This window comes from Pteropus vampyrus, unplaced genomic scaffold, assembly GCF_000151845.1.
Source record: "Pteropus vampyrus isolate Shadow unplaced genomic scaffold, Pvam_2.0 Scaffold40, whole genome shotgun sequence".
In the NCBI taxonomy this organism is placed as follows: Eukaryota; Metazoa; Chordata; class Mammalia; order Chiroptera; family Pteropodidae; genus Pteropus; species Pteropus vampyrus.
In genome coordinates, this window is record NW_011888821.1 from 2614281 (window position 1) to 2640660 (window position 26380).

The following is a 26380-nucleotide window of genomic DNA, read 5'->3' on the forward strand; positions in this document are numbered from 1 at the left end:
TCTGGGGGCCGGCCCGGGGGACCCGTCAGCTCCTCGGGGCCGGCAGCCGGGCGCCCCCGGGCAGGGGAGGAGCCCCCAGTCACAAAATGGCGAAGGGAGGCGGCGGGGCCTGCCCCATTGTGCCCGGAGCGGGCCTCGGGGCGGGGACTGAGAAGGAGCGCCTCCCTGCGCCGCGGCTCAGCCCCAGGCCGAGCCTCCGAGCCTCCGAGCCTCGCGGCTCCCCCTTCCACCCCGCAGCGACCCCCTTCCTGCATTCCTCCCACTCACTGTGGGATCCCGAAACCCTTGAACAAAATGGCGAAACCTAATATGGCCGTTCCGGAGCGATTGACGCCCAAATAACATTTCTCTGTCTTTGTTTCTTTTTCTTTTTTCATTCTTTCAGACCGAGTGTGTCAGCAGCCAGGACTTTCTCTCTGGGTCCCCTTCCAAAACGCAGCCACCGCCGTCACCAATCTCTACAAAGGTAAAGATAACCTTGCTGCATTGCCGATTAAGGGGGAAGGGCAGCCTGCGTCAGGGTTTAAGTCCTGCGTTCCAAGTGTATTGGCCACTTTTACTCGGAGTTTTCTGCTTCTGAATCCAACCACTAATCCTGAATATTTTGCAACGTATAAACTCCGGTGGTGTTCTAGCTGGAAGACCGATTTTAGCGGGGGGCGACTTTGGCCCTCTCATCCCCCCGCCCCCGGTACATTTGACGATGTCTAAGGGCATTTTTGAATGTCATCACTGGGTGGGGGGGCTGAATATTTTGCAGTGCATAAGACAGTCCCCCCACCTCCTATCCCCTTGCCCCAAATGTCAGTAATGCCGAGGTTGAGAATCCCTGAGATGAACGACGAGGTGAGGGCTTATCGTTGAAAAAACACCCAAGGGAAAAGTTTATGGTTTTGTGCCACAGAGAGATTGGAGGGAGATTTGTAAGCACCTCGTGGGAAAGTTTCTTGAGGTAGACACCTTAGAAAATGACAGTTAAATAGCATTGGAGTGCATCGAAAACTAGTTAATTGGAATAATCTGAGTCCACGTTAACATGGTGCTCTTCGATAGAAACGTCATCAAATATTTGTCTTCAAAACGACCTTATATCTGCTTGTCCGTTGTTGGCAGGAAATCTGTGATCAGAGTAAGCTAAAGTGTTTTATGATAGTGCTTTTCTGGAGTTAATTTTCTCCCTCTGTGATGACATGAAGACATATTTAGTAAACATTCTTGCCCATTGTGCTCTCAGTGACAGTGGGCTGAGACTGATTTTAAAGATTTTGGAAATTTGAGTTTGATCTTTGGCAAGGTTTCTATGGAAAAAGAATTTGAGTTTGATTAATGTTAGTAAAAATGTAATTAAATGCTTTGTAACTTTCAAAAGGAATTGGTAACAGTAACGGAATTTCGTGCACTTCAAAATTATCAAAATAGGTTAAAGCACAGGCTGTGGAGCAACTTGATTCTGTGATTATTTTTGTGTAAGAATGTCAATGATGGTAGCATTCTATAGGAAAAATGTCCCTTATTTTGAGATTTCTTGGGTAGAATTTACAGTTTTTGGGGGCAGTAGTTTGAGAATGTAAACTGGTGAGTGGAATGTTAATTTCAGGAATGGAGGAATTTATATTCCAGGCTTACTAAGAAAAGAGAAACATAATTAAACGGTGCCCCCAAGGGTCGTCTTTGATTTTATGCAGTGGAGTTCCTTAAATTTTGACTCCAGTAATTTGCTTTAATCTCCATCAGTGCTTGCGGGTCTTGAGCATTCTCTGGAATGGCTCTTGATTTCATCCAGACAGGGAATTTTGAAGTAATCCTTAAAACTCATTTAAAAATAGATTTCTTGGAGTAATAACTTACAGTAAAGTCACTTTTTTAAGATGTATATAGCTTGAGTTTGACAGACATGTACTGTTAAATAGACTCTCTCTCCCTATCCCAGCTCCAAGGAACCATTGATCCCATTGCTGTATACGGTTTTTTCGTTTCCCTAGTGTCGTAAGTGGAACTTTACAGTATGTAGCCTTTTGTGTCTGGCTTTCACTTCCTAGAATGTTTCAGAGGTAGATCCATTGAGTTCACGTTGCCTGTATTAATATTTCAGTGCCTTTTTTTCCCCCCCCCGCTGAGTAGCATTCTGTTGTATAGGGGTACCACGTTTATCTATTTGCTTGTTGCAATTTTTGCTTAAAGGGGAAGGCACCACATTTTTAGTGCCTTCTATGTTCCAGGCTGTTTCCCTAGGCCATACAGAAATATGAATATTCTTTTGCTTTTCTGTTCATTTTTTGTGTGTTGTTATGCACTCTTGGAATGTATTCTTTTAGGACTAACGTTGGTAGTTTTCTTTAATGCTAACTTTTCATGTAGAGGATGGGCTCAGAAGCTGAACTTTGAGTAATCTCTAATTTGATTACTTGATTTGAGAATGCTTTTTGTAATATACTAGTTTGTTGCTTTGTTCAGAAAACTTAATGGTGTTATGTAAGGTTCTTGCATTATTGCAGATATCGAATTGCTACATTGAACTAGCCTTATTTTGTATCCTATTTTTGTTAAATCAGATGCATTCCTTTTTACCTGATAGAAAAGGTAAGCTGTGATTTGAAGAATTTGGTAGTGTTGCAGCATTTTTTTATCTGATTTAAGGAGAGTGTGGATAATACTCAGCAGATCTCACATTGTTTTTAGAGTGATGTTAAGAGAAACAGTTCAACTATAGGAATAGTTGAATGCTTAAGTAGAACTATAAAATTAGCCAGATAGTGTCACAAGTGTATGTAGCATTAAGTAGTGGTTAAACATTTAATTTACGGGGGTGGGGAGATTTTTGGGGATCCCTTTAAGTGAGCAGTGCTCCTGTATTTTGTATGACTAAGAACTTATCTACAGCATGCTAAAAATGGTTCGTTTTGCAGCCTGGGGAGAGGTTCTTTAACCAGCTTCTTCATAACCCCTAAAACGAACACATTGGGAGGTCAGAATTGAGGTAAAAGCCTAGCTGAAGGCCCCTTTTGATTGCCTGTGTGCTTTTGAAAAATTGAACATTCAGTTGGTTTGGTTGGAATGTGACTGGAAGGAGGATTTGGAGGCGAGTGAGTTGGGGTGTCACCTCAATGTGGACAGAATTCAGCAAAATGGACATGGTTCCTTCTCCACAAAGTAGGGCCAGATAGTGACATCCTTTTTTTGGGAAGGGAAGAAAATTCCTGATCACTTGTTCTTGTTTACTCTGATTTGATAAATCTTTAGAGAGGGTGATGTTTGTTCAATAAGAGAGTGAAAAGTTACTGAGGTCATCTTAATCTAACCTGCATTGATGCTTACCTGGGAAATACTTGGTCAAGCCCATCTTTTTCCTTCTTAAGCCCCCCCATTTCTTTGGGTGACTGGTTTCAGTCTGTTTCCTGACTCTGCATTAGGCAAGTACGTACTCTCCTTATCTTAATCCAAATTCCTTCTGCTTGGGACTACTTGCTCAGTAGAGAGGTTGAACTTTCTAGGACAAGGGCATCCTAAGGAGCCTTACGTGACCAGCCTGTGGTGGGTGCTGATGCCCTAGCTCTTCAGCAGCCCCTGTGAGTCAGTCAGTGTTTGATCTCACCCCGTAGAGCCATTTCTCTGTTCTTTCAGGTTGCTGATGTTTTTCTTTGATTCTTGTTTCATGCCATGCTTGTTTCTTTAAAACATCTTTACATTTTAAAACTTTGTGAAACTTTAATTTTAATTGCACACTGAGTTTACCACAAACATCGAGATATTTTTTTGGGGTATGGTGTATAGCAAAAACGTTTCTGGTCTCTTCCTGAATAGCATTTGCCCCAAGGCATGTCTGCACTCAGCAGTGCTTGTAGAAGACCAGCAGCCTTGTGGAATCTACTGCTAGATTGTCTGAGTTCGGAATTTAGACTGGTACTACTTAGCTGTAAGATCCCGGAGACAGATAATGGAGCAAGATATTTTCCCATTGTGCTCTTTCATTCTCTCAACTATAAGTAGGAATAAGTACCCATAATTTAAAGAGTACAAGCTCTGTTTAGTGCTGGCACATAGTGAGTATTCAAGTGTGAGTGTTGACTTTTGGTGGTCAAGTTCTATTTTACAGATGTTTTTGGCTATGGTCAGTGCTCAAAGGAAAGGAAGACATTCTAGTTTGTTTTTTTGTCTTCACTTTTTTTCCTTGTGTTGGAATAAGCTTTGTTAAGCTTTGTGGTGTGTACTTCCTTCTTTTTTCCCTAAAAGGGCTAAATGTAAATAGAAATGACAGATGAGAAAAATAGTACAATGCCCTTAAGTCCTTATTTTTGAGATATCTTTCTGCCAAATCCTCTTTATAATATGTCGTCTCACTTGATCGTGGACATTTGGAAATATATATAAACTGAACATCCTGAAAATTTGTGGGCCAAGTGGTGAGTGAGTGATGTATAAACAAATGGTCAGAGAGAACATACGCTACCTGGAGACAGATAACTGGAGTTTCAGCTCCTTATAATTTGATTTTCTGGAGCTGATTTGTGACTCTCCTTGCTGCAAAAACCTGTTACTGAGCTTTATTTAAAATACATTAGTATAGATCACAATTAGAAGTCTTGTCTTAAAAGAAGCGGTAGCCTCGTTTATTCTTAATATGATTTTTAGATTCTGTCTGCAGGTTTTTATAGAAAGTCATTTTCTTATATGTTCTCTGTTTTAAAAGCGTGTTTTGGCTGCAGATACCAGAAAAATACAAGTCAGGCTGGCTTTAATGGTATGGACATGGATTGACTCCTCTCTAACTTGCAGGTTGAGGGTGGAGTCTGTTGAATTCAGTGGCTCAGGTTCCCTGGCTTTGCTTTGTGTGTGTGTACAGGCGTGTGGCTTTGTCTTCAGGCTAATTTTAGTATGTTGGCAGCTCACATTTTAAGTTCACTCACTGAAGCATCTTAGGGCCACTCATTGAAGCTTAAAAGAGCCGGGGAGCTTCCTTTCCTAAGAGTTACTAGCAAATGCCTTCTGTAGTCTCTTGGCCAGAATTGGGTCACATGCTTACTCAGTACCAGTATCTCTCATAGCCACTATTTGGGGTTGTGCAGATTAATTTAGGATTAAACCACATGTTCCACCCCTTGAGCAAATGTAGCTGAAGTTTCCCTCAGAGCTATCCAAACAAAAACTTGGAGGAACTTTAAGAAAGGGAGAAGGGTTGGATGCTGCCAGGCAACTGTGGCTGCTGCAGTGGTTCTTCCTTGGTTCCTCTCCTTTGATTTGTGTGGTAAGCAAAGATTAAATATGTTAAGGAGCTAGAAGTTAGTGCTTATTTTTAATACTATTTTGTTAGGAAATATACAGGAGTTATTTTCTCAAAATAATTGAAAGTTTTATTTTGGCTGTGACTGCAATCTTTGTTTCTAATGAAACATTTTAAATATTTTTTTTCCCCCCAAATGCAGACTGGTTTGGTTAGTGCAGATTCAATTCTTTAAGTTCAAATATTTTGTAGTCATTTGCATTCCTTGGAAGTGTTTTGATCTAGTATTGTGCTCTTCTGATTTGTAGATCCTCTAAGCCTAAGCAGAATGGGAAATGACTTCTGTGTTGATGAGGAAGAAATACGTTGTAGAAGGAGCTCTGCCACTTACCTAACTTTGGGCAAGGCCCTTTGAACCTCAGTTTCAGTTCCTTGTTTATGAGATTGGTATATCTGCTCTGGCTGACTCACATAGGTTTGTGAGTATCAGAAAAACTATGAATAGTGAAATCTGATTAATTTTGTCAGTATCATGTAAGAAAGTTTTGCATTTGGTCTTCACCTCAGAAATCATGATTCTTTGCTTACTGCCCTCTACCAGTGGTGGGAAGATTATAGACTTCTCAAAATCTCATAATTAAATTTCAGCTGCTGTATAAAAATGTTTTTTTAAAAAATAGGAAATATGGGACATCTGTGACTTCCATGAATCAGTTTGTTTCTTGAATGAGGAAGTTAGTGTGTTGTGATTAAAGGTCAGATTGACATTTTGATACCTTTGGGGTTTACCTAACCTTCAAGCTTATGGCCCTTTTCCACAGTGGCTTTAGTCTCAGTAAGATAGTGTTGGACCAAAAACTCCCCACTGTTCCTGTGCCCTGCACTTCTAGAATTTAGAATTTGGGTGTCTGTTGTCAGATGTATTCAAAGTAGTTTTTGGCTGAGAGCCTTCAGGATGCCATCCTTGTGTGCTTATTATCCAATTGGACACTAAACCTATGGTTACATTAAATCTGGTCTAGTTATGTCCAAGATTCTTCAATAAGCATGTCTTATCTCTAGTAAGGTACTTAGTTCAAGGTAGGACATGAGGGTTTTATTTTTAACCAAGTAACTAAAGTCCTAACATAAAGACTATTTTAAATGCTTTAGCGTCGACATGAGATTTTCTATTTGGGGAAATAACTGAGATTGGATTAATCTGGGTGGTAAAGTATTGGACTTGGCTTTCAGGATATACTGTTAGTGATATAAAACCGAATTATGCCCAAGCAGTGCAGAAGCGTGTACCAGAAGACCTTAAATGTTATATTTGCTTTTCTCTTTCTGTACCTTGTATAAAATTCAGTGTTTACAAAATGCCAGCTTTTTAGTGTGCTCTTGGTTCTAATGTTGAGACTCATGCAGAATTTTTGAGGTGAAATGAGTGGTCGCTTGAATGAAATTTAAAAGAAGTTCACAATTTATAATATAACTGTCTTCCATCTAAACCAGTGAATATTGAGTTTTCCAACTTCGGTCAAATCTGTGATTAAATCACCAGTCCCTTGATGATGTAACTTTTGAGACTTCCTTGTGCCCTCAATCAAAACAAACCAAAACTTTGCCAAGCTCTTTCTTCCTTGGAATGTCGGGTTTTTAAAGACCACCTCATGGGGCCCCTTCCCTTTTGGCTTTGGGAGTTTGTCAGGTTTAGCTTCTCTTTTTTTTGCTGTCTCGTTTGCCAGGTGTACATATTTACATGCCTGCTTCATCTTACTTTGCACCATCCAAGCTTGCTTCAGGCTTGTATGTCATATGCCTTTCATATTTCCAACTTTTTAACCTCTGTACTTTCAGTTCTGGTCCTACCTCCATTTGGTTTTTCAAAAATAAAACTTTCTTAGTCATTCTGTTTGGAAACAAACTTCCAGTTATAAGCTTGATTATTAACAATTTTTTCAGGTGTAGGGTAGATTTGTAGAAACATGGTCGCTTATAGGTTCACACATTTTATGTTTCTACTCCCTTCTGTGGTCTCATGGGATGGACTTAGTTTCCTCAATTACTTACTTTTTGTTAAATTTCTCCCAGCTCTTGCAGATCACTTAAGATTTAGCTACAGCTTGACAAGGTCATCTTAAGAGTTTATCTACTCCTCTTAGGTTGGCTTCATCTAAGTCTTTGAGACTGAAAGTTAGGAAAGAGCTATTTATGTTCTCTTCTTAAATGTGACTTACTTTTAACATGGAGTTCATGCTTCCTTTGTTTATGTGAAGTGAGAAATCAGAAGACACTGATTCGTGTTGAGCTTGGCCATTATTCTGGTAGTGAGACACTGGAGAAATTCAGAGCTTGTTTATATATCTGTAAAAGTATAATCTTTCTCAAAGTTGTCATGGAGTTTAATATTTTAATAGTGCTCCCATGGACAACTTTCATCTTTTAAATTTTTTTTTAAATTTTTTTTAGCAATAAGGACTGATCATCTGGTAAGAAGATAGACCTTGTAATAATGTTCTGTTTGTGCTGCCCTCTTGCTATCTTTTTTAATAATGTGTATTCATGCAGCTTGGGAGCCTCTGTGATATCTGGATTCTTGCCTTTATTTCCAGGACACAGCTCTTCATTCACGATTGCTCTTCATTTCAGAGTCTACCTTTGACATAGCAGACAAGGAATTTTAAAAAATCAGGACGAGGAAAAGTAAATGAATGACTCTCTGTGTTATACAAAAATTATTGCTTTTACAAAAGGTGCAGAGATGAAGTAATAATCTTTAACTTCATTAAAGATACGCTGGTTATTGTTTGTTAGTATAGCAGCTCAACTAAAAATAAATTGCAGTGACTTAAATTTCCAAAATTTTTTTTTCAGCTATAAAACCATTAAATGGCAGGGATCCTTTTATTGACAACTTGGTTTCAGTATATACGGGGAGAATGTCTACAGGGAGACATTCAGGCCAGTCTGAGAAGTTTTAAAGCAATGTCTTTTGGGAGTGGAATGGTTATGAGTTAAGGAAAACTGTTTAACTGGAAATGAGTGATGCCTTTTCTGTTTCCACTGTAGGTTTTGTTGAGTAGTCAGTCATTTAATTTTTCTTATTTCTAAAATGTTTACTGCTACTTTCAGTGTGTTCTCAATTCTTTGTTCTGAACCTGTCAGTAGGAGTGCATCTCCGAAATGACTTGGTGAATGCTGGTGAGCCTGGCCTCAGTGATTTGCAATATTTAGTCATCTGTTGAATGATGTGCTGTTCCTATTTAGAATTCATGAGAAGTCATTCTTTACTTAGAGCAATAGTGCTTGGTGCTTGAGAACCACAGTCTCTGGAGCAAAATCCCAGCCCTTACATATTATTCTGTGACGGTGGTGGAGTTTCTCAGTGCTCAATACCTGTTTCCTTATTTGCAATAAGAGGGTATAACAGCCCTCAGGTATTCGTATTACCTTTTTTCTCAGGTGAAACCAAATATAGATAGTACTAATAAACATTTAATAATTTATCCATTGTTAACATTATAGTAAGCTACCTACCTTAGTATTATAGCAAGCTTTTTAAGAACATAGCGTTTTAAAAATGTAATTTGGCTAACAAGTAGCTTTAAAAATTTTTAAAAAAAGAACAAAGTAGAAGCTCTAGGACCGTGATTTGTAAACTGAATTTAGATCATTCTGATTTTGTCATATAACGTTTCAAACACGAATGAAATACAGTTCAGTTTAATAGATTACTGATAGACTTAGAGAACCCCATACTGCATGATAATCATTTTGGTTAACTTGTGAAATGGCTTTCTTCAGGAGAAAATGCAGCATGGCTCTCCTGATCATCATGTATCTTTTCTCTTATTTTTTTCTAACAGAAAGCGTGGATACCCATCAGCGAAGTTTTGATATTGGAATTCAGATTGGCTATCAGCGACGCAATAAGGATGTGTTGGCTTGGGTTAAAAAGCGCAGAAGAACTATTCGTAGAGAAGATTTGATCAGCTTCCTGTGTGGAAAAGTTCCTCCACCACGAAACTCTAGAGCTCCCCCAAGACTGACTGTAGTGTCCCCTAACCGAGCTACTTCAACGGAAACTAGCTCATCTGTAGAGACTGATTTGCAACCCTTCCGGGAAGCCATAGCTCTGCATGGTAAAGCCGTTTAAACATATTTCTTTGGAAAAATGGTTAAGAGTGTGCCTGTGGACCCATTTTGACATTAGGTTTAGGCCCAGATATATTGTCTGTTTTTGTCTGTTATAGTAACTACTTGCTCTAGAAATGTTTAAATAGAATGTAAGCTAAGAACGTATATGGGCAACTTTTGAATGTTAGCTAGCCCATCCTAAAATTTTTTTTTTTTTTTTTAGAGAATTAGTTTGAGCTTATTGGTGTTAAACAGATTTTTTTTTCAACATTGATTAGAAGTTATTTCTTTACACTTATATTGTACATGTTTTCTTACTCTTCTGAGTCAAAGAGGAAGTTCAGTGTTTTAAGACTTCTACATTAATAATTGCCTGGAGAGCTTGGTCAATGACAGGCAAGCAAGGCAGGTAATTGTTGGGCTAGTTCTCATGGGAACTCCCTTTGACACCATAAGTTATTGAGTGTGCCTGTAGAAGGTGAGACTTGAAACCCAGGTGGGAGTGGGAGAGAGGTAAGAGTAATTGAGTTATGTCTGTTGTCCCTTGGGTCCTTACTTTGATAGTCAGGACTGTCAGAGGACAGGTCCATTACCATCTCCCCAGGCCAGACCTGCCATAAAAAGGCATTCTTGGCTGAGGGGTTTACTGGAGAAACCTGGGAGATGTGTAGTCAATAAGTCTGTTACTGCTTCTTGCTCTCTGATACAGACTTTCAGATAGAACTGAGAGAGGTACTTCTATAACACAACATTTAATACTGCTGTAAGAATAGCAAAATAGTAAGACTTGGTTGAAGCCAAGATAAAAACATGGGTTGTGCAATTGACTAAGCACATAGAAGTGATAAGTGAGTTAGGTCAAGAGTCCTCTTAAAAATTAACATTTCTGGGTCATAGTGCAAGTCATCTGCACTAAAACAGAGTAACCTGGTAATAAAAATAGTGGGATTTGTACAAAAGGCTTTGTATATCCTTGAAGCTTTAATGCTTATACTTATAGAGATTCTTGTTCTCTCTGGCAAATCTTGATTTTTTTTTACCTTAACACCCCAGTCAGAACCTGGGGTTGGAAAAAGTGTTGTCCCCCCCACCCCTGAAGTTAAAGACAAAAACATTTATTGCAAGAAAGTCCACGATGTATGGATGCAGTACTTAAGACAGCTTTCTGTTTCTAATTGGCTGGAATAGTTATGCCATCAGAACTTTTGAAACCCAGGCAAAAAACAAATCGTTCTATTCCTATTGAATTACAGAGTTTCACATCGTTTACCATTAAGTTTGGAAAATTTATTGGAAGTATACATAGTTTGTCCAATTAATTTTAATGCGTGGTAGTATTTAATGCAGTATCCTTTACGTATTCTGCTTTTTTATCCAAGTGGATTTTATGATTCATTCCGTACGTCTCGTTAAAATTTCTTTTTTCTGTGTTATGATATACAATATGAGTTAGTTTTAAGAAACATAAATGCCACTCGTTATATAATCTTAATGCATTTATATGCATTATAAAAAAGGCAAACAGTCCCCCTCCCAAACAACTGCTTTATCCTCCAACTCCCCTTACATTTTCTTAAATAGAAACTGTTCCACTTGTGATTTCTTATTTTCTGGAACTTGGGGAGTTTTAATGATATAGTTTTAGTAAGGTACTCTCTATAATTTTGGTTTATGTTTACATTGTGAGGGTTTAAAAAGTTGAATTATAAAGCTGTGTAGAAAAATAATTCCCGTCAATAAATTTACCAAGTAGCGCCAATCCACAATATATTATTGGAGACTCAGAGTACTCTTATTCCCAGGGTTCATACATCGAATCAGTGTAGTTAAAACTATGTTGTGGTGAAGTAATAGGGCCCCCTTGAAAAAGAGTATATAGAAACATATACTGAGTTTTGTGTGCTAGTGGTTTTAGAGAACGTTACTGTATTGAAGATAATGCTAGTCTGATTTGAGTATTTAAAATAATTTGATTTTAAATGATAGGGCGTTGTTAACTAAATTGTAATGCAACTTAATGACTAACTTTATAATGATCTGATTTATTGAATAGTCTGTAAATTGAAATGAAAATTTTCAGATGATCTTTTAAAATGTATTTGGAAACATCTTAATTTGGGTACATACTTGTCAGAATTTAGTTTTGCATATAATTTGCTTGGCCAAACTACGAAATGTGAGGTCATATTGAAGTTCATGGATTTCTTCATTGGAGGAATTGTAAAGTCATGAAGTTTTGGAGTGCAAGAGGGGGACGTAGGAAAAGAATTGCTATATTGAGGCAGACTTAAGTTTCTAATGAAAGCAAATATGAGCGTAAGCGGCAGTCATGTTGGTTTATTTTCCACAAACTTCATGTCTTATCCATTTTTATAAGACAGGACAATTACTCTTAAAATTTTTTCTTTTATCAGCTCCTTAATTCTCATCTGCACCAGATGTGCCCAAATATACCTAAAATATGTCCTTTATTTGAAGAAAAATGGCAAAAATGTAAGATACTTGGCAGGGTATTTCATGTAGACAGTGAGGATGTGATAATGAGTAAGATCTTTTGCTTAATACCCTCATCAGCCTTAGACTTAAGTACAGTTTCAATCAAAACTGTCAAATAATGGTTTCTGAGGCTTAAGGAATATAATCCAGTGCTTTCCTTTGGGACTTGTCTGCAACCTATGTTCCTTATTTTCTGTGTACTGTGGGGTCTAGTCATCTAGGTATTTTTTTTTTAAACCCCCCCCCCCCATCTACGGGTGTTACCATCTCTCCTTAAGAACTGGATCTCTGAAGGCGGGGCATCACACTCACGATGCACCCCCCGGGGCCTGACCCACCCAGGATCTGGCACGCCCGGGGTATGGGCCGTGGCTGTGCTGGAGCTGGAACCCAGGACCTTCTGCGTGTAAAGCAGACATGCTAACCACTACTCTGTGGAACCACCTCTAGTCATCTAGATATTTAAACTCACAGAGAAATCAAAGAAACACATAAGCATGTGTCAAATTGATTTCTGTCCTTGTCTTGTTAATCTTCGTCTTAAAATAAGAACATAAGAAATTTACTAGCACTGAATTAATACCTGGCACCTTATTTTTTGGTAAAAGATTCAGATAGACCAAAATCATTGGACCATTTTGTGATTCTCCACCTTTGTCATTATTATCTTTTAGTTATCCTTTTTGTTCTAGAGATTTTCCTTTTTTTCTTAGGTGACTTCCACCTCTGACCTTTCCTCAGGCTCTTTCAAGCACTTTTAAGACTTGCAAAGCACTTTTAAGAGCCTTCTTAGTCTTAATTTATAAAATTTTTGCTTATAGTTTAGATGCTCTCTCCTGACTGCCAAACAAGTGTGCGCCATTGTCCTCGGTGGACATAACCAGGTATCCCACAGGCATTTGGCTCACAGAAGGTTTCAAACCAGACTTATTCTAACCCAGACCAGAGTAAACATGGGTTTTCCTCGTTTAGCCATTCAGCAGATGTGTACATGGCAAATTCTATGCAGTGTCTGGGAATATCTTAATGAGTAGAGTGCTTCCTTGTCTATTGAGGCCAACACATACTTGGATAATTTATTTTCCTGTCTTGATTGTGGTATGTGTAAATATCACGGGGGCATTAGGGACATTTCATAGTGCCACTTGGCTGTGGGTTTAGAGGAGGCTTTCTGCAGGAGGTGAGCCCTGGACTCTTGGAATAATCTCCTTCCTGCTTGTTTTCCAGTCCTGAGTGACCTATTTGCCTGGTCCATCTTCCTTGGGGGCCCACTGGAGCAGTCTTTTGATGTTGTCACTTACTGAAAAGTCACCTTTGTATTTTTATGGCTTATAGGGTGAAGACAGAACTCAGCATGGGATTGCAAGGCTCTATGACTTGGTCTTGACCTTGGGTCAGGTTTCTTAGTCTTACTGTTTAATCTGTGGAATACCTCCATACTCTTTTCTAAGCTTTTCTCTCAGCCTGGTCATCCTTCAAGACTGACGTCTTCTGTGAAGATGTTTTCCTTTAGTTTTCCCCAGTCTCTCAAGCCTTCCCTGAACTGTATGCTCTCCCAGTCTGAATTGTTTCCATGGCTATCCATGCCAGTAGACTGGGGCTACATTAAGGCAGGGCCCTTATTTTACAACTTCTGGCTTTAATAGAAGCTGGTATAGATATGTTCTGAGCTTAATGTGGGTTCAGAGGTCTGTTAAGTGAATGGATGCAGTACAGTGGGCAGAGAACCTTTAGAGTTGAGGATACAGAGCCCCAGATAACAACAATAAGAGTAGAATGTAACAGATATACCTTACGAGTGCTACAGAGTAAACTCAGATTTAGAAAAAAAAAGACTTGGAGTGGCCTGAGGGTGGTTAGAACTATCCTTTTAGTGTTTACTTGGTGCCAGCACCTTGTCAAGGAGGGTCTTGTTTAATCCTTAGGTCATTGCCATTTTATCCATGAAGAAAGGCTTGTTTGGTTAAAATGGGATAGATCAGTTAAGTAGTAGAATAGATATTCTAGATTTGTCTGGCTCCTAAATGCCTGCTTTTAACCACTGTGCCTCTATATATGTACATTTGGGGTTTCTCCACCCCTTGGTAGGGCTGGCGGGTGGGTTGGGAAAGGTCTCCAGGCTTATTTTTTTTCCCTAAAGACATCAGAAGATACATGAGTTTTGTATCTCTTTCTGGTGGTTTTCCCCATAAGTGAATCTGGATCAGTACTCTTGAAGATAAATGGCTTGTGACCTGCAATATTTCTGGTTTACTTTAGTGGGAAGAGTATTTAGGCTCTGTATATAGGCTAATTTCCCAGTATGACCTTGGGCAAGATGGTTAACCTCTCCAAGGCAGTCTTCTCCTTTGTGAAAAGTGATATACTTTGTTTATAAGGTGAGATATTAAATGAGAAACTAAGTGAAGTACCTACCCTTCCACAGCACTGTAAATGTTCTTTGCTTGAGAGGAGAGCATTTCTGGTTTTAAGGCCTGTGAGTGCCCTCTTTGCCCCGGGATGGTGTTACTGCAGAAATAGACCTAGAGCTCCAGTGGCCTTTGAGGTTATCTTTTCCCCTCCATTTTCAGTAAGGGTGGCTTTTTAAATTGCAGAAATTGCTCCGCAGGGAGGGATAATTTAAAATTTACTGTTAGCCACTTATATTACTTCCTAAGATCTTGAGCTTGTTTTAGGTAGATAATAAACCAATGCAGTTGGTGATGTTCTCTTTCCACTGGATAAAGAGATTCTGAGTTGGCTTGCCCAAGCTAGGGGTATTTGGAAAGCCATTGGTTGAGATCTGGTGTCTTTATTCTGAGTTCGTTTGTTACTATGGGGATTAGGTGAAAGGGTCCAGAGTAAGAATGGGGTATGTCTTCATGGAGGGGGATGGGAGAGGAAGCAGGATGTCAAGTTAGACTTCACTCATTTGATGACTTTATTCAAAGCCTTGCTGTCAACTCAGATCATCTCATAAGTGGTCTTTGTAGGTTTCTGGCTCTGGTTTACACTGTTCCATGAAAATTGGAGACATTTGGTTTTACTTCCAAAAGTCACTTTGACAGCATTCTTCTTGACCTGCCGTACTAGGCACTAACCCTACTGGGCCTGGGTTGACCCTCTGTAAAATTCATCAGTTCCGACTCAAAGGCCTCTATCAGCACACATGGCTGTCATTGGCATTGCCCAGTTATCGGTTCCTTCATGTTTAAAACAAGTTCAAAAAAGACAGTGGGCTACTGCATTCACTAGTGTAAGTGCTGAAAGGCACCTAGGGAAACAGGCAGGCTAGCCTTTAATATGACACTGGAGAACTTTAAAAAAGAGGAAAGAAACAAAAGGAAAGTGGGTTTTTTTTTTTTTTTCTTTTTTAAAGAACTTTGTGAGTTAAGGAAAGACATTAAGTGGCTCCTTAGTGTTGAAGTCTGAATTCTTTTTGGTTTGGAAACTTTTTTTGGTGGCTGTAGTGTTATGAATTGTGATTTCTGTAATAAAAATCCTTCTCTGGAAGATGTAGCCTTTTAAAATTAAAGTCTGTATTGTCATTCTCTAGCCTTTCCTATTGCCCAACATTTACTGAACACAGTAAATACAATGCATTGTATTATTAGAAGCACTTAGTGGTAGGAGCAGATGATACAAAGATGAATCAAATAATCTCAAGGAAGTTCTAGGCTAATAGAATTACATTAGACAGTTCGAAGTACATAAGCCCAGACAATCAGATTGAGGTGCAGTGCCATCGCCTTAGGAGTTAATACGCTTCGTTTCTGCCTTTTCCTTTTTTTGTCTAACAGTCTCCTGGTTGTGTGGCTTTCCTTGTTCTCTTAAATGATTAAATTGCTAGACACAGTCTTGGATGTGGAGAGACTGGGTGTTGGGCCTAAGAAGAAAAATGCAGTCATTTGAAATCATATTCAGGGATATAAGGTCAGATGTGAATTTTTATCTAGAAAAAAATGTAAGGACAATTCTTAGTTCATCTACTTGATAAAATTGATAACTTCTAGAGTTTATGGAAAGCTGAGATTCTAGGCAGCCTGAACCAATAGGATTTTCTTTCTCCTTTGAGCACAGGTTTTTGTAGCTTTTGTTATTTTGTCATTTTGTTACTCTTTGACCTGCCTTTGTGCACTAGTGGTAATAGAAATTACTAAATTTCACTAAATTTTGGTGAGAACAACTCTCAAAATTTCCTAGACAGTTGAGATCCAGAACACTTAAGAAATTTAAGTAATTGTGCTTGGTTCTCCTTCTCCCCCCTTTTCCTATCATTCTTTGTCCCTTCAATTTATAAAGCTAAATATTTAGGAAACAGATTTTGATAGCTTAACACAACTAGGTTTAAGTGTTTTTAAATTGATAGTATAGTATAAAAGAAACTCCTTGCAATTTCCTGTTGCAGAGGACTAATTGGAACTGACCTGTTGGGGATTTCTGTACACCACCTTTCAAAATCCTTTTTTCTCTTCTTGCCCACACTCCTAGCACAGTGTGTGGAGCAAGTAGATTTTTGATAAACGCTTGCTGTGTTCTGCATCTTCCTGAAATAACAGAACTGTCAATAGTTACTTAACAGTAAAGTGTTTTAAAAACTTATTTGGAAATTTAAGATGTTAAGAGATTAATGCACCAAAGCAATCTCATCTCGTTTAAAATCGGTTATTTCAAAGAATCTTCTTTAATTAAAATTCCTCTGAAGGCTGGAGTTTCTAAATCGTGCCCTTTGTTCAGCCTTTGAGAACAAGAACAATTAAGGCAATTAAGATAGCATTAAAGTTTTTGATGGAAGTTGGCATTTTCTGTATATTAGGATTAGGTATTAGCTACTGAAGTTTCTGGGGGTGTAGCACTTAACTAAAGCTTCCAACATCAATGATACAAAGTTGTTTTGAACTTTAAAATTTTGTTGGACATTTTTTTCATTGAGGTGAAAAAGGAGTCCATATTAGCCATGCCTCAAACTCGAAGCCATTTACTCACTCAGTCCTTACTTAATAATCCATTGGTAGTTATGAAGCAGTTTAACAGTTGAGTTTAATTTTCTCACTAGTTTCCTGATTTATAAATACTAATTTCTTGGAAAATTTGAAAATTTCCCCCCCAAAAAAGTTCAGTATCTTGTTATCCAGCTATACAGAGATAACTGCAGTTAAATGTTTGGTGCATTTTCTTCCAGTCTTTTTCTCAATGTATAAATATTAAAATTATTTCATAGTCAAGATCATACTGCATATATGGTACTGTATCTTGCTTTTTCATTTTAACGTCGTGAGCATTTTTCCCATGGCATTAAAACTGTCTTTGAAAAATTGAAAGCATTTTGGGCTGTCAGCATAACTGAAAATGTTTTCTTGGTGTGACACATGTATATTTGTAATTGGTTTGATTTAGTGTGCTTTGCTTCAATAAACGTTCAGTATTACGATTTACAGATTGGGGTGGGGAGTGGTATCTACTTCAAATTACCAAAATCTTCCTAGTAGAACTCCTTTTTTAATGGTCGAACTCCTCCCCTGGTGCATTTAAAACACCACGGACGGTTACACATGAGTGCTTCTTGATTAAAAAAACCTCAGAACACAATTTTGTGCAGAGGGAGTGCTAACTGTTTCAATAGTGCAATTCATTTCAAATGTAAGAATGCCAGTTTCTTAGGGTTCCCAGTCAGGATGTTAATCACTTTGTTCAAGTTGTGGGGATTTAAAATCCCCTTTTTCTACTGGAGATGAGAAAACTGGTGGAGCAGATCTGCAGAGGGTCCTGAACCTGTGCGGAGTGGATCAACAGTAATAACAGTCTGCCTTCTCTCCTGCCAGCTGCTCTGGGCTGAAGGGGAGGGTGGGAAGCAAGTAGAGAGTGTAGGCCTGGCCTCCAGGCCAGGGGCTGCTGGGCGGAGGAAGGGAGGTGGATTGGTTCTGCATTTGCTCTTTCTCTGCCTATATGTGACCTAACTATGTGCTGGTAAACTGGAATCACATGTAATTAATTCTGAAAACAGGATTTTCTTATTACCCTAAGCATGAACTTGGTATGAAAATAATAGTTATGTGCTACTTTTAACAATTTACCATGTAACCTAGATTCCTTTAACCTGGACTTGTAACTTTGTTTTACCTCCAGTGGGAGCTTTCTTTTCAAAGTATGATTAAATCATCCTAATCTCACCCCACCCTACCCCTTCACTAATATTTTAAAATGGATGCAGAAACTTTGAAACTGATAAGTTTTACCTTGTATTAAGCAATTGACACTTTTCTGTCTAATCATACTACTTGTTCTACTGCTTTTGTCAATTGATATTCCCAGAGACCTTTTGAAAAAGTGTGTTTTTGGTAGAAATTAAGTTGTATGCCTTTGGGCCGTACAACTTCGTTTTTTAGTTCTGAAGCATGTTTAGATTCTCTGTACTTGTATAGGCCTGATTGTTCATGTGGCTTAGCTAAGGTTTCCTAAAGCATCTTCTAGTAGCTGTCATTGGTTTATAAAATAAAATTTGGGCTGTTTAAAATACACATATTTTTTGGTTGTTAATCTTAATTTTTTTTTTGCCATTCGTGAAAAGTCTTTTTTGGGGAAGATCAGTTAAACTTTGAAAAGAATTTTCACTGCTGAGAGTAGGTAATAGGTAATGTTGCACATTATGATTTTATTTAGCTGTTAAACTAAACCCCAAGTCATATGCCCAATGGAAAAAAGATGATTTTCTGAAAGTTACTGGGGAATTTTCAAATCGATCAAATCTATGTTTGCTTTCTGTTTGCTTTCATGGAGAATGGCAGTTGGTGTGCCTGTTCACTTCTGATGGAGTGACTTATGATCCTTAGGTAATTTGTCCTTAGGTGTTAAACACTGCCATAGAACTTCTACCTTAAGGAGGGGCATTGGGATGGGGTTTCTTGAGTTCTTTTTGTGGTTTCAACTGATAAAGGACATCCTAAGCTAGTTACTGAAGTAGCCTAATTTAGTGCTGAAGGCCCAAATTTTGCAGTGTAATTACTTTAAAATCTCCTGCATTATGAAACAAGTATAGAAGATTTATCAAAGTACGTGAACACTTTTTAGTAGTATATGTGAACTTTGAGATTAGGAAAAAAGGCACAGCTCTCAGAAATTTACAGTCTTTGTGAAGAACTTTAAAAAAATGCCAGCAGTTTGGAAATAACTGCATTATAACTTGATGGCAAAGCTTTAAGTGAAGAGAGCCACCCGAGTTTATTTCCTGGTGTTGGAGAGGTGAATAAACATCAACAGCTTTGGAATTGAGTGGATTTCAAAATAAGGGGTAGGACTTTGAACGTGCCCCCCCCCCCCGAAATCAGTGAATGTTAAGTTCTGTTAAGCACTGTTAAGTTCATTAGGTAGAGATGAGAAAATACTTCATAGGAAGAGTCGAATGATTGTACTGTGCTGTATAAAATGAGCCCGAGATGCTACTTTCCCTTTTTAAATTTTTAATAAACCTGTGTGGGCTGGGGAAGAATGAGGGTAGTTTCTTTTAAAAATGTTTGAGGTGTCCAGCAGGCAGCTAGGAAAATGAATGGGTCTTTGAAGCTCAGGAGAAATGACTGTTCCTGTGGCACCGATTTGGGAAACGATGGGTAAGCGAAGGGGTCAAGGTGTCAGCCTGGGTGACACCAACCTGTCAGGGGCAGAAGAGACACCCACAAAGGCCACTGAGGAAGGAGTGGAGAGTTTCAAGCAGGAGGGAAGAGGAGCCAGCAAGAGACTAAAAAGGAGAGGTAGGAGAACCAGGAAAAAAGCTTCAGAGGGAGGAGGTGCTGGAGGAACCAGAGGGAGCACATGAGTTAGGACAGGGGTGCAGGCCTGACCATTTTAAGGAACTGCAAATCACCTGATAGGGGCAGTCGTGGTTCTGTCTTATTGGGAAGTGAAGACAGCAGGAAGGGAGAGTAACTGGGGCCTAAGGCAGGTCAGGCACTAGACCCTAAAGCCACTTACGCTAAAGTAATTTAGACTTTAAGAGGGGGCAATATAACAGTGAATAAAAATACAGAATCTGCTTGAGTTTGAGTCCCAGCTCTTGCTTACTAGCTGTGTGACTTTGGGTGGCTTACTTAATCTTGTTTTTTTCTCTACAAAATGGAGATAATGCAGATATAGGGTTATGTTTTGAGGAAATTGAAAATGCTGGACACAGGAAGTACTCCAATATTAGTGCTTGTATTCTATTATTTTTTAAAAATAGGTTTTAGCCTTGGAAAGATGTTTAGAGCTTAAAGAGGGACACGATCAGATTTCCTCTGGCCACCAGTAGGAAGGGTGGATGCGTCTTCCACGGGGAGAGCAGTGAAGGGACTGGTTGGTTACAGTCTTTGGAAGTGGGGCTGTGGGCTGCAGAACACCAGCATACGGAAGGTGGTTGATGCTGTGGGTTTGAGAATGTTCACAGAGTAGTTGTAGAGTGAGAACAATGTCTAAAGGAACTGAAATAGATTTGCTGTGGTAGGAAACAATTCTTTTTCAAGTTAATGTTCAAATTTAACTCATATTTACAGAGCATAAAATTAGAATGGGCTGCTTTGAAGCCAACCTCTAAGCTTGTTTTAAATCCTGTTCTTTGGAAACATTGGTTATACTAGATCATGTTATATAAATTTAGTCAAGCAATAACAAAATCCCTGTATAAGGCTAGGATAGTGAGTGTAAGGGGAAATTTATAAGAAGGAAAATCCACTGTCAGTGATGCTAGGTTTTGAAATTCAGTGCTGTGGTTTATGTTTCCTTGCCTCACTCATTCCTGATCATTTAGGAGTGAAATGTTTGCCTCCTTAACTGTTCAAGAGTCTAAAGAATGAGTGTCTGGCAATGAGTGCTGGGTCTGCTCTGGATTTAATAACTTACCCGGGAAAGCAAAGCAACAGGATTTTTTTATGCCACCCTTGCCCTCCCTACCCTTTTTCTAAAGGATTATGGGTGATAATGAGTTCCAGCGGTCCCTAACCTTTTTGGCACCAGGGACTGGTCCTCTATGAGCATCTAATGCCTGATCTGGGGTGGAGCTGAGGGGCGGAAGCTTTGCTCACTCGCCCGCCGCTCACCTCCTGCTATGTATGTAGCCTGGGGTTTGAGGACCTCTGAGTTAGGCTGTCCTAAGGGATTTCTACCAAATAGAGTCCAGACCTTGGGTGGTCATGCAGCCCAATTTGTCCAGGGCAGACTCATTTTGTACTTGATGTCCCAGCATAATTTTTAATAGTGACCCTTTTTGGGGGTTGATAGTGTACTGTTCGGGATGGTGATTTATAAAGTCACCTTACCTACTCAGGCCTGGATAAGATTGCTTGTTCCCCTACGTGCGCGTGTGCACATACACCCACACCCGTACCCACATCAGGGACCTGTTGGAATGGTGACTTTTGATAACCAAAATATCCGGTTTAAAGCACGTGCCTCCTGTCTTACTGTAAATCGTATACAGTACCTACCTGAGTAGGTATTGTAGACGGGAGGATTTCATATTTGTTTGTTCACCTGGCATGGTGCTTGCCACACAATAAGTTTTAAAAAATAGTTGGTAGTTACTGATACTGTAAATATTGGTAGTAGTACCAATAAAATACCAAAACCAGAGGATTCATTTTTCCAGAATACAACGTAACTGTTCCCTGGGACCCCTTACGAAAGAGAATAGGCAGACATCCTTTGACACTATGACAACAATGAAAGTGAAGTGGGTTACTTTCAAGAGGGTCGAATAATTGAGCAACTCTTAAAACCTTTTTTCTTCTTTTTAGGTCTTAGTGGTGCAATGGCTAGTATAAGCGTGCGTTCGAGTACCCCAGGCTCTCCTACGCATGTAAGCAGTGGATCGAATGCTAGTCGAAGGAGAAATGGACTCCATGATGTCGATTTGAACACTTTCATATCAGAAGAAATGGCACTCCACTTGGACAATGGTGGAACTAGAAAGCGTACCTCAGCCCAGTGTGGCGATGTCATTACAGACTCACCAACCCATAAACGCAACAGAATGATCTAAACCGCAAACATTTTCACACCCACCATGCTGCTTGAAAGCCACTTGATCCTCAACATATACTCTATTGCAAAGGAAACATGAGGCCATCTTCCCTTGTTCACTGTTTCAGACAAGTGAATTCTATAGTGGTTGCCATAAAAGGAAGTTCTAGGTATTTACAGTAGATGCCTCTTGTAACTATGGCTTTCTTAAAACTTATAACCCTAGCAGAGGACATCAGATATCGTGTAGTCGTTAGCAAGATCATCATAGGCAAACATATATCCGTTCCAAGGCTAAAAGTGACCTTAACTGTATTTATTCTCAAAGGGAAAGGAAATACCAGATGTTTATTTGGTTATAGAATGCCTTTTTTTTTTTTTTTTTTTTTTTGGGTCCATTTCCTGCTGTGTTGAGTATTTTGCTTAAAAAATATTGCCAGGTTCCCAAAATTGTCGAAAACACGATTTGGCTTCCTTGTCAAATCTGCAGGCTTCCATTCTGCAGCAGCACCGTTTCTATATAGTAACAGTGTGCAACTTCTAATTATTGGAATGTTCCCCGTTTTTAGTTTTTAAAGCAGTTTCTAATTCTGGTGATTGTGTGATGTACAGAGGTGCTATGATGGTCATGCAATTAATACTTAATATTGAACCAATACACAGAACTATTGGATTCACTTCGTGTGTGTTAGTGCTCTGAATGTAGCAATATTATTAAATTCTCCTCCAGATTCACCCTGTAGGCTTCAACTCTTCAGTTTTAAGACAAGTGCTACTTCCCATGCAGGGTAGTATCCTTAAGGTAAATGTAAACATGTAGACTGCACACTCAAGGTGACCCGAAGTAGAGAGGTCATGAACTGTGAGAATGGGCTTCCTTTTTGGTTTAGTACTTGTGAAGGGAGATGGATGGTGGGAGGGTAGGTGTTCCAGTCTTTCTATCCCTTTTTACATTTTTCACGAGTGCCCTACTTTGTGCGGTTTTCATTGGAATGGGTGGAAGATAAAAAAGGTCTTTTATCTGCTGATAATGTTATCACAAATAGTGAAACCCAACTCTCCAGTCCCTTTCTAAAAAAAGTTTGGATCTCATTCTGGAGAAGATGGAATCGCATGGAGGTTCTCTAGATGTTAGGTAGACCTAAATAAAAGTTCTCGATAGATTCCTCTTTTGAGTAAATATAAGACCTCTTGTAGCTACAATGTTTTAGAGCATGTTTCATCTTCATTTTTAATATCTTGAAATGAATGATAGCCTTTTTTTAGATGAAGAACTGATGTCAGCCTGCCAGGTACTGTAATTTATTCTATCATATTATATAATATATATCAAGTAGGACAGTGAAAAATGTTTCCTTGCAAACTTGTAGTCCAGTATCAGTTACTTCCTGTTTTTATCCTTAAAATACCATTGCAAATCAGTGTAAGGGTTTTTCCAGTAATTTACTCACAGCACTTTGTTAAAGTTTGCAATTTCTTCAGCAATTTAATATCTTTATGTGAAGAAACTTTGCTAAGTTAACCATAATATTCATTGACTGGGTGGGATGTGAATGGATTGTTAGAAATGTTGTGTGAACTGAAGTTCTGTATTCTTTATAGATATAGCCCTTATTTAAAAAAGTCAGTTCCAACTAGGAATGAAAGAGGTATTTCTAAATTTTTGCAAAAGTATGGGTCATTTTTGCTTGAATATGATCGCAGGAATAATTCTAGCAATCTATCATTTTACCTGAAACGGACAAGCCTCTGTATTATGAATACTTTCAAGCTTCCCTTTGGAATATACCAAGAAATGCATTTGAAGTTATCTTTGTTTTTCTATGGTTGTAAATTTAGATTCTGGACCTGGGGTTTGGTGGTGTGATGCATTGCTCACAAGTGGCCAGAACTCCTAATCCGAAAGGATTTTTAGATGGAGGAACACATATTTAATCTCCCCCTTATGCCTTGGTTCTAGTTCCTCTTTCTAAGTTGAGTGACAATTTTTTGGGGTTGTTTTTGTTTTAGTTGGTGCTCTGATCCTTAATCTCAGTACCCTTTACTTCTCGATTGTCAAATTTTGATAAAACATGTGCCATTTTCTTTGGAGAAGAAAGCAGGTCTTAATGTCTGCCAGAACACAATTTATATGCCTTATTGGCTCCATTAAACTTTTAAAAAACTTCAGCATTCGTTACTTTTTTCCATTGCATTTAATCTCAAATGCTATTTGTCACCTAATTGTAATCCATCCCTTCCTCCTTTTCTGTCCCATCGCTCTCTCATGTGCCACTTGAGCACAGACTAACCCTGAGACCTGAGAGTAGAAAGGGAAACGATTTCTCTTAGGAAAATTGAGTTCTCACTGCTAGATTTTGAAGCCTTTCTTTGTGCCATTTTAGATACAAAACAGATCATGGAAGATTGCGTGTTTGTGTGGGACTTTTAAAATAACGATTTTTTTTCAGTCTCTTGAGAACATTGTAGGCCGAATTTTAAAACTTAACACTTTACTTTGGGGGAACAGAACCTCTTTTCATCGTAGGCTAGATTCTCTGATTCTTTTAGACATCGGTAGCTCATTAGTTCTGTTCCCGTCACCCTAACTTGGCATGAGTGGATTGAATTCATCCTTATACTGCAGTGTTCTGAGCATGGCTGAAGCATTAAAAACTTAATTATAATGTTTAGTATTTTATAGAGCAAAATTAATGGAAAGCATTTGGCTGAATCTAAAGACCTGCAGTCAAATTCTTCAATGTGGTTTACCCAACTGGAGTAGTGGTACACAGCTTAAATCATTCAACAAATAAATAATTTAAAAAACCAAAAAACTATGGGGCTTGTCTGCACTTTTGTTTGGTCATCACATCTGAATAACTCTTTGAGGCAATCAAATGAAGTCCAGGCTTTAAAAAATAAAGTAGCCTTCTACATTTTTTTCCTAGGGACCGTTGGAAGTCAGTAAACTTGAGTAATGATGGCTTTGGGCCTTAAGTGAAAGCTGGACTAGTTTGCTGTATGGTAAGAGGGAATGGCCAAGGTCTGACCGAGAGTGAGCCAACCTGAGTGCAGTGAAGGTGCAAGATGCCAAGCGATGATTTGGAAATGGGGCTTTTAGTTGGGGACAGGGGCAGCACGATTAATTTTAGAAAATGACGAATGAATCATTAAATTTTTGGCATACTTATTTATTGCCTGGGTTTTTTGAGAAGTCTAGTGATCATGTTAGTAAATTTCATTGCATTTTACTTCATACAACTGTCACTTTGTCCATTCGATTGGTTACTTAAGTGTCTAGTTATGAGGTTGGGAGTCTTCAGAAATATATTCTGTCCTCTTGGAATGGAGTGACTTGGGGGAAAAAAAACCTTTATTTTATAAAGTTAAACTTAGGATTCACTAAAGAAGGTTGTGCCGATCAGATTAGGTTTATAGTGCCTGCTCCCCACCTTGAGAGCTGCTATAAATTCGATCAGTTCAGATAATATCACCTCCTAAGGCCAGCTTCCAGACTCCACACGGGAATGAATGTTTCTAAAGTGTGTGAGGTTTTGGTGGGGGACAGTATTTTGGATATCACTCCCTGTGTTGTAATAATGCGTTTGACGTGGTGACCTGCAGGGTTTTACTTCCTGATGTGACCTGCACGTTCTCTGTCAAGTTTAGCAGACAGCAGCCTGTGACAGGAGAGAGTTTTGACGGTCCAACACACATTTTGTGGCCCTTGGCAAAACTCGGAAGTTTCATAATTTATCAATTATGAAAGTTTCTGATGGCCCCTCATTTTATTTGTGTTGTTAATGCTTTAAAGAACATGTAACTGCAAAAGTCCAGCCGCACAACAGCTTATAATGAATGCTGGTCTTTCTACATCAGATCATAATGTGGTGATGTCTCGTGACTAAATAGCATGCCATCGTATGGGTGAGCCTTTATGGGGGGTCCCAGTTTTTCATTAGTAGTAGCATAAGAGTGAATATTCTAGTTTCTTTAGGTTTCTGTAGGATAAATTTCTGTAGGCGGAATTGGTGGTTCAAAGAAACACACATTTAAAATATTGGTACGTCCTACCAAAGTACCTTCTGCAAGGTACCGGTTAATCCATCAATGTGGTAACAAGAGTGCCTTTTCCCCTATCTCTTAGCCACTGTTGGGCACCTACTACTGGCAGGCAGAAGTGATCTCATTTTCATTTGCTTTTTGCCCCTCACATGAAGGAAGAATCTTTGCTTGAAATCAAGTGGATTTGAATGCTGACTTCACTTACTATGTGTGGGAACCTGAGTAAGTTTGCCTCTGCTCAGTTTCATCATCCGTGCAATACATATAGTAGAAAAAAATGACACGAAATTTAGTGACTTCAATTCCTTGGATAATTCAGTCGACATTTATAATCTGCTATTAGTGGGACCGCTGACAACTCTGGAATGGCTGGTAGTTTTTTTTTTTTTTTTAATATGCCACTGAATAAATGAACATACATGCATTTCTGTGAATTAAAATGTCAGACATTAGTATAAAGACCCTTTTAACTTGTTCTCCTCCACCCTCCTCAAAGGTAAAAACGGAATAGTTTGGAGAGTAACCTTCCAAACA

General features: G+C 38.9%; 1 protein-coding gene across 1 annotated transcript; it reads left to right on the forward strand.

Moving 5' to 3' along the window:
• Window positions 1–348: 348 nt before the first annotated feature.
• CUNH16orf72 (chromosome unknown C16orf72 homolog) lies at window positions 349–24615 on the forward strand (the record flags this gene model as incomplete). The annotated part of the gene is made up of 3 exons (XM_011358417.2): window positions 349–466; window positions 9067–9342; window positions 21574–24615. Coding segments are annotated over 3 exons (639 nt in total), but the record flags the coding sequence as incomplete, so codon positions are not given.
• Between the last annotated feature and the right edge of the window lie 1765 nt (window positions 24616–26380).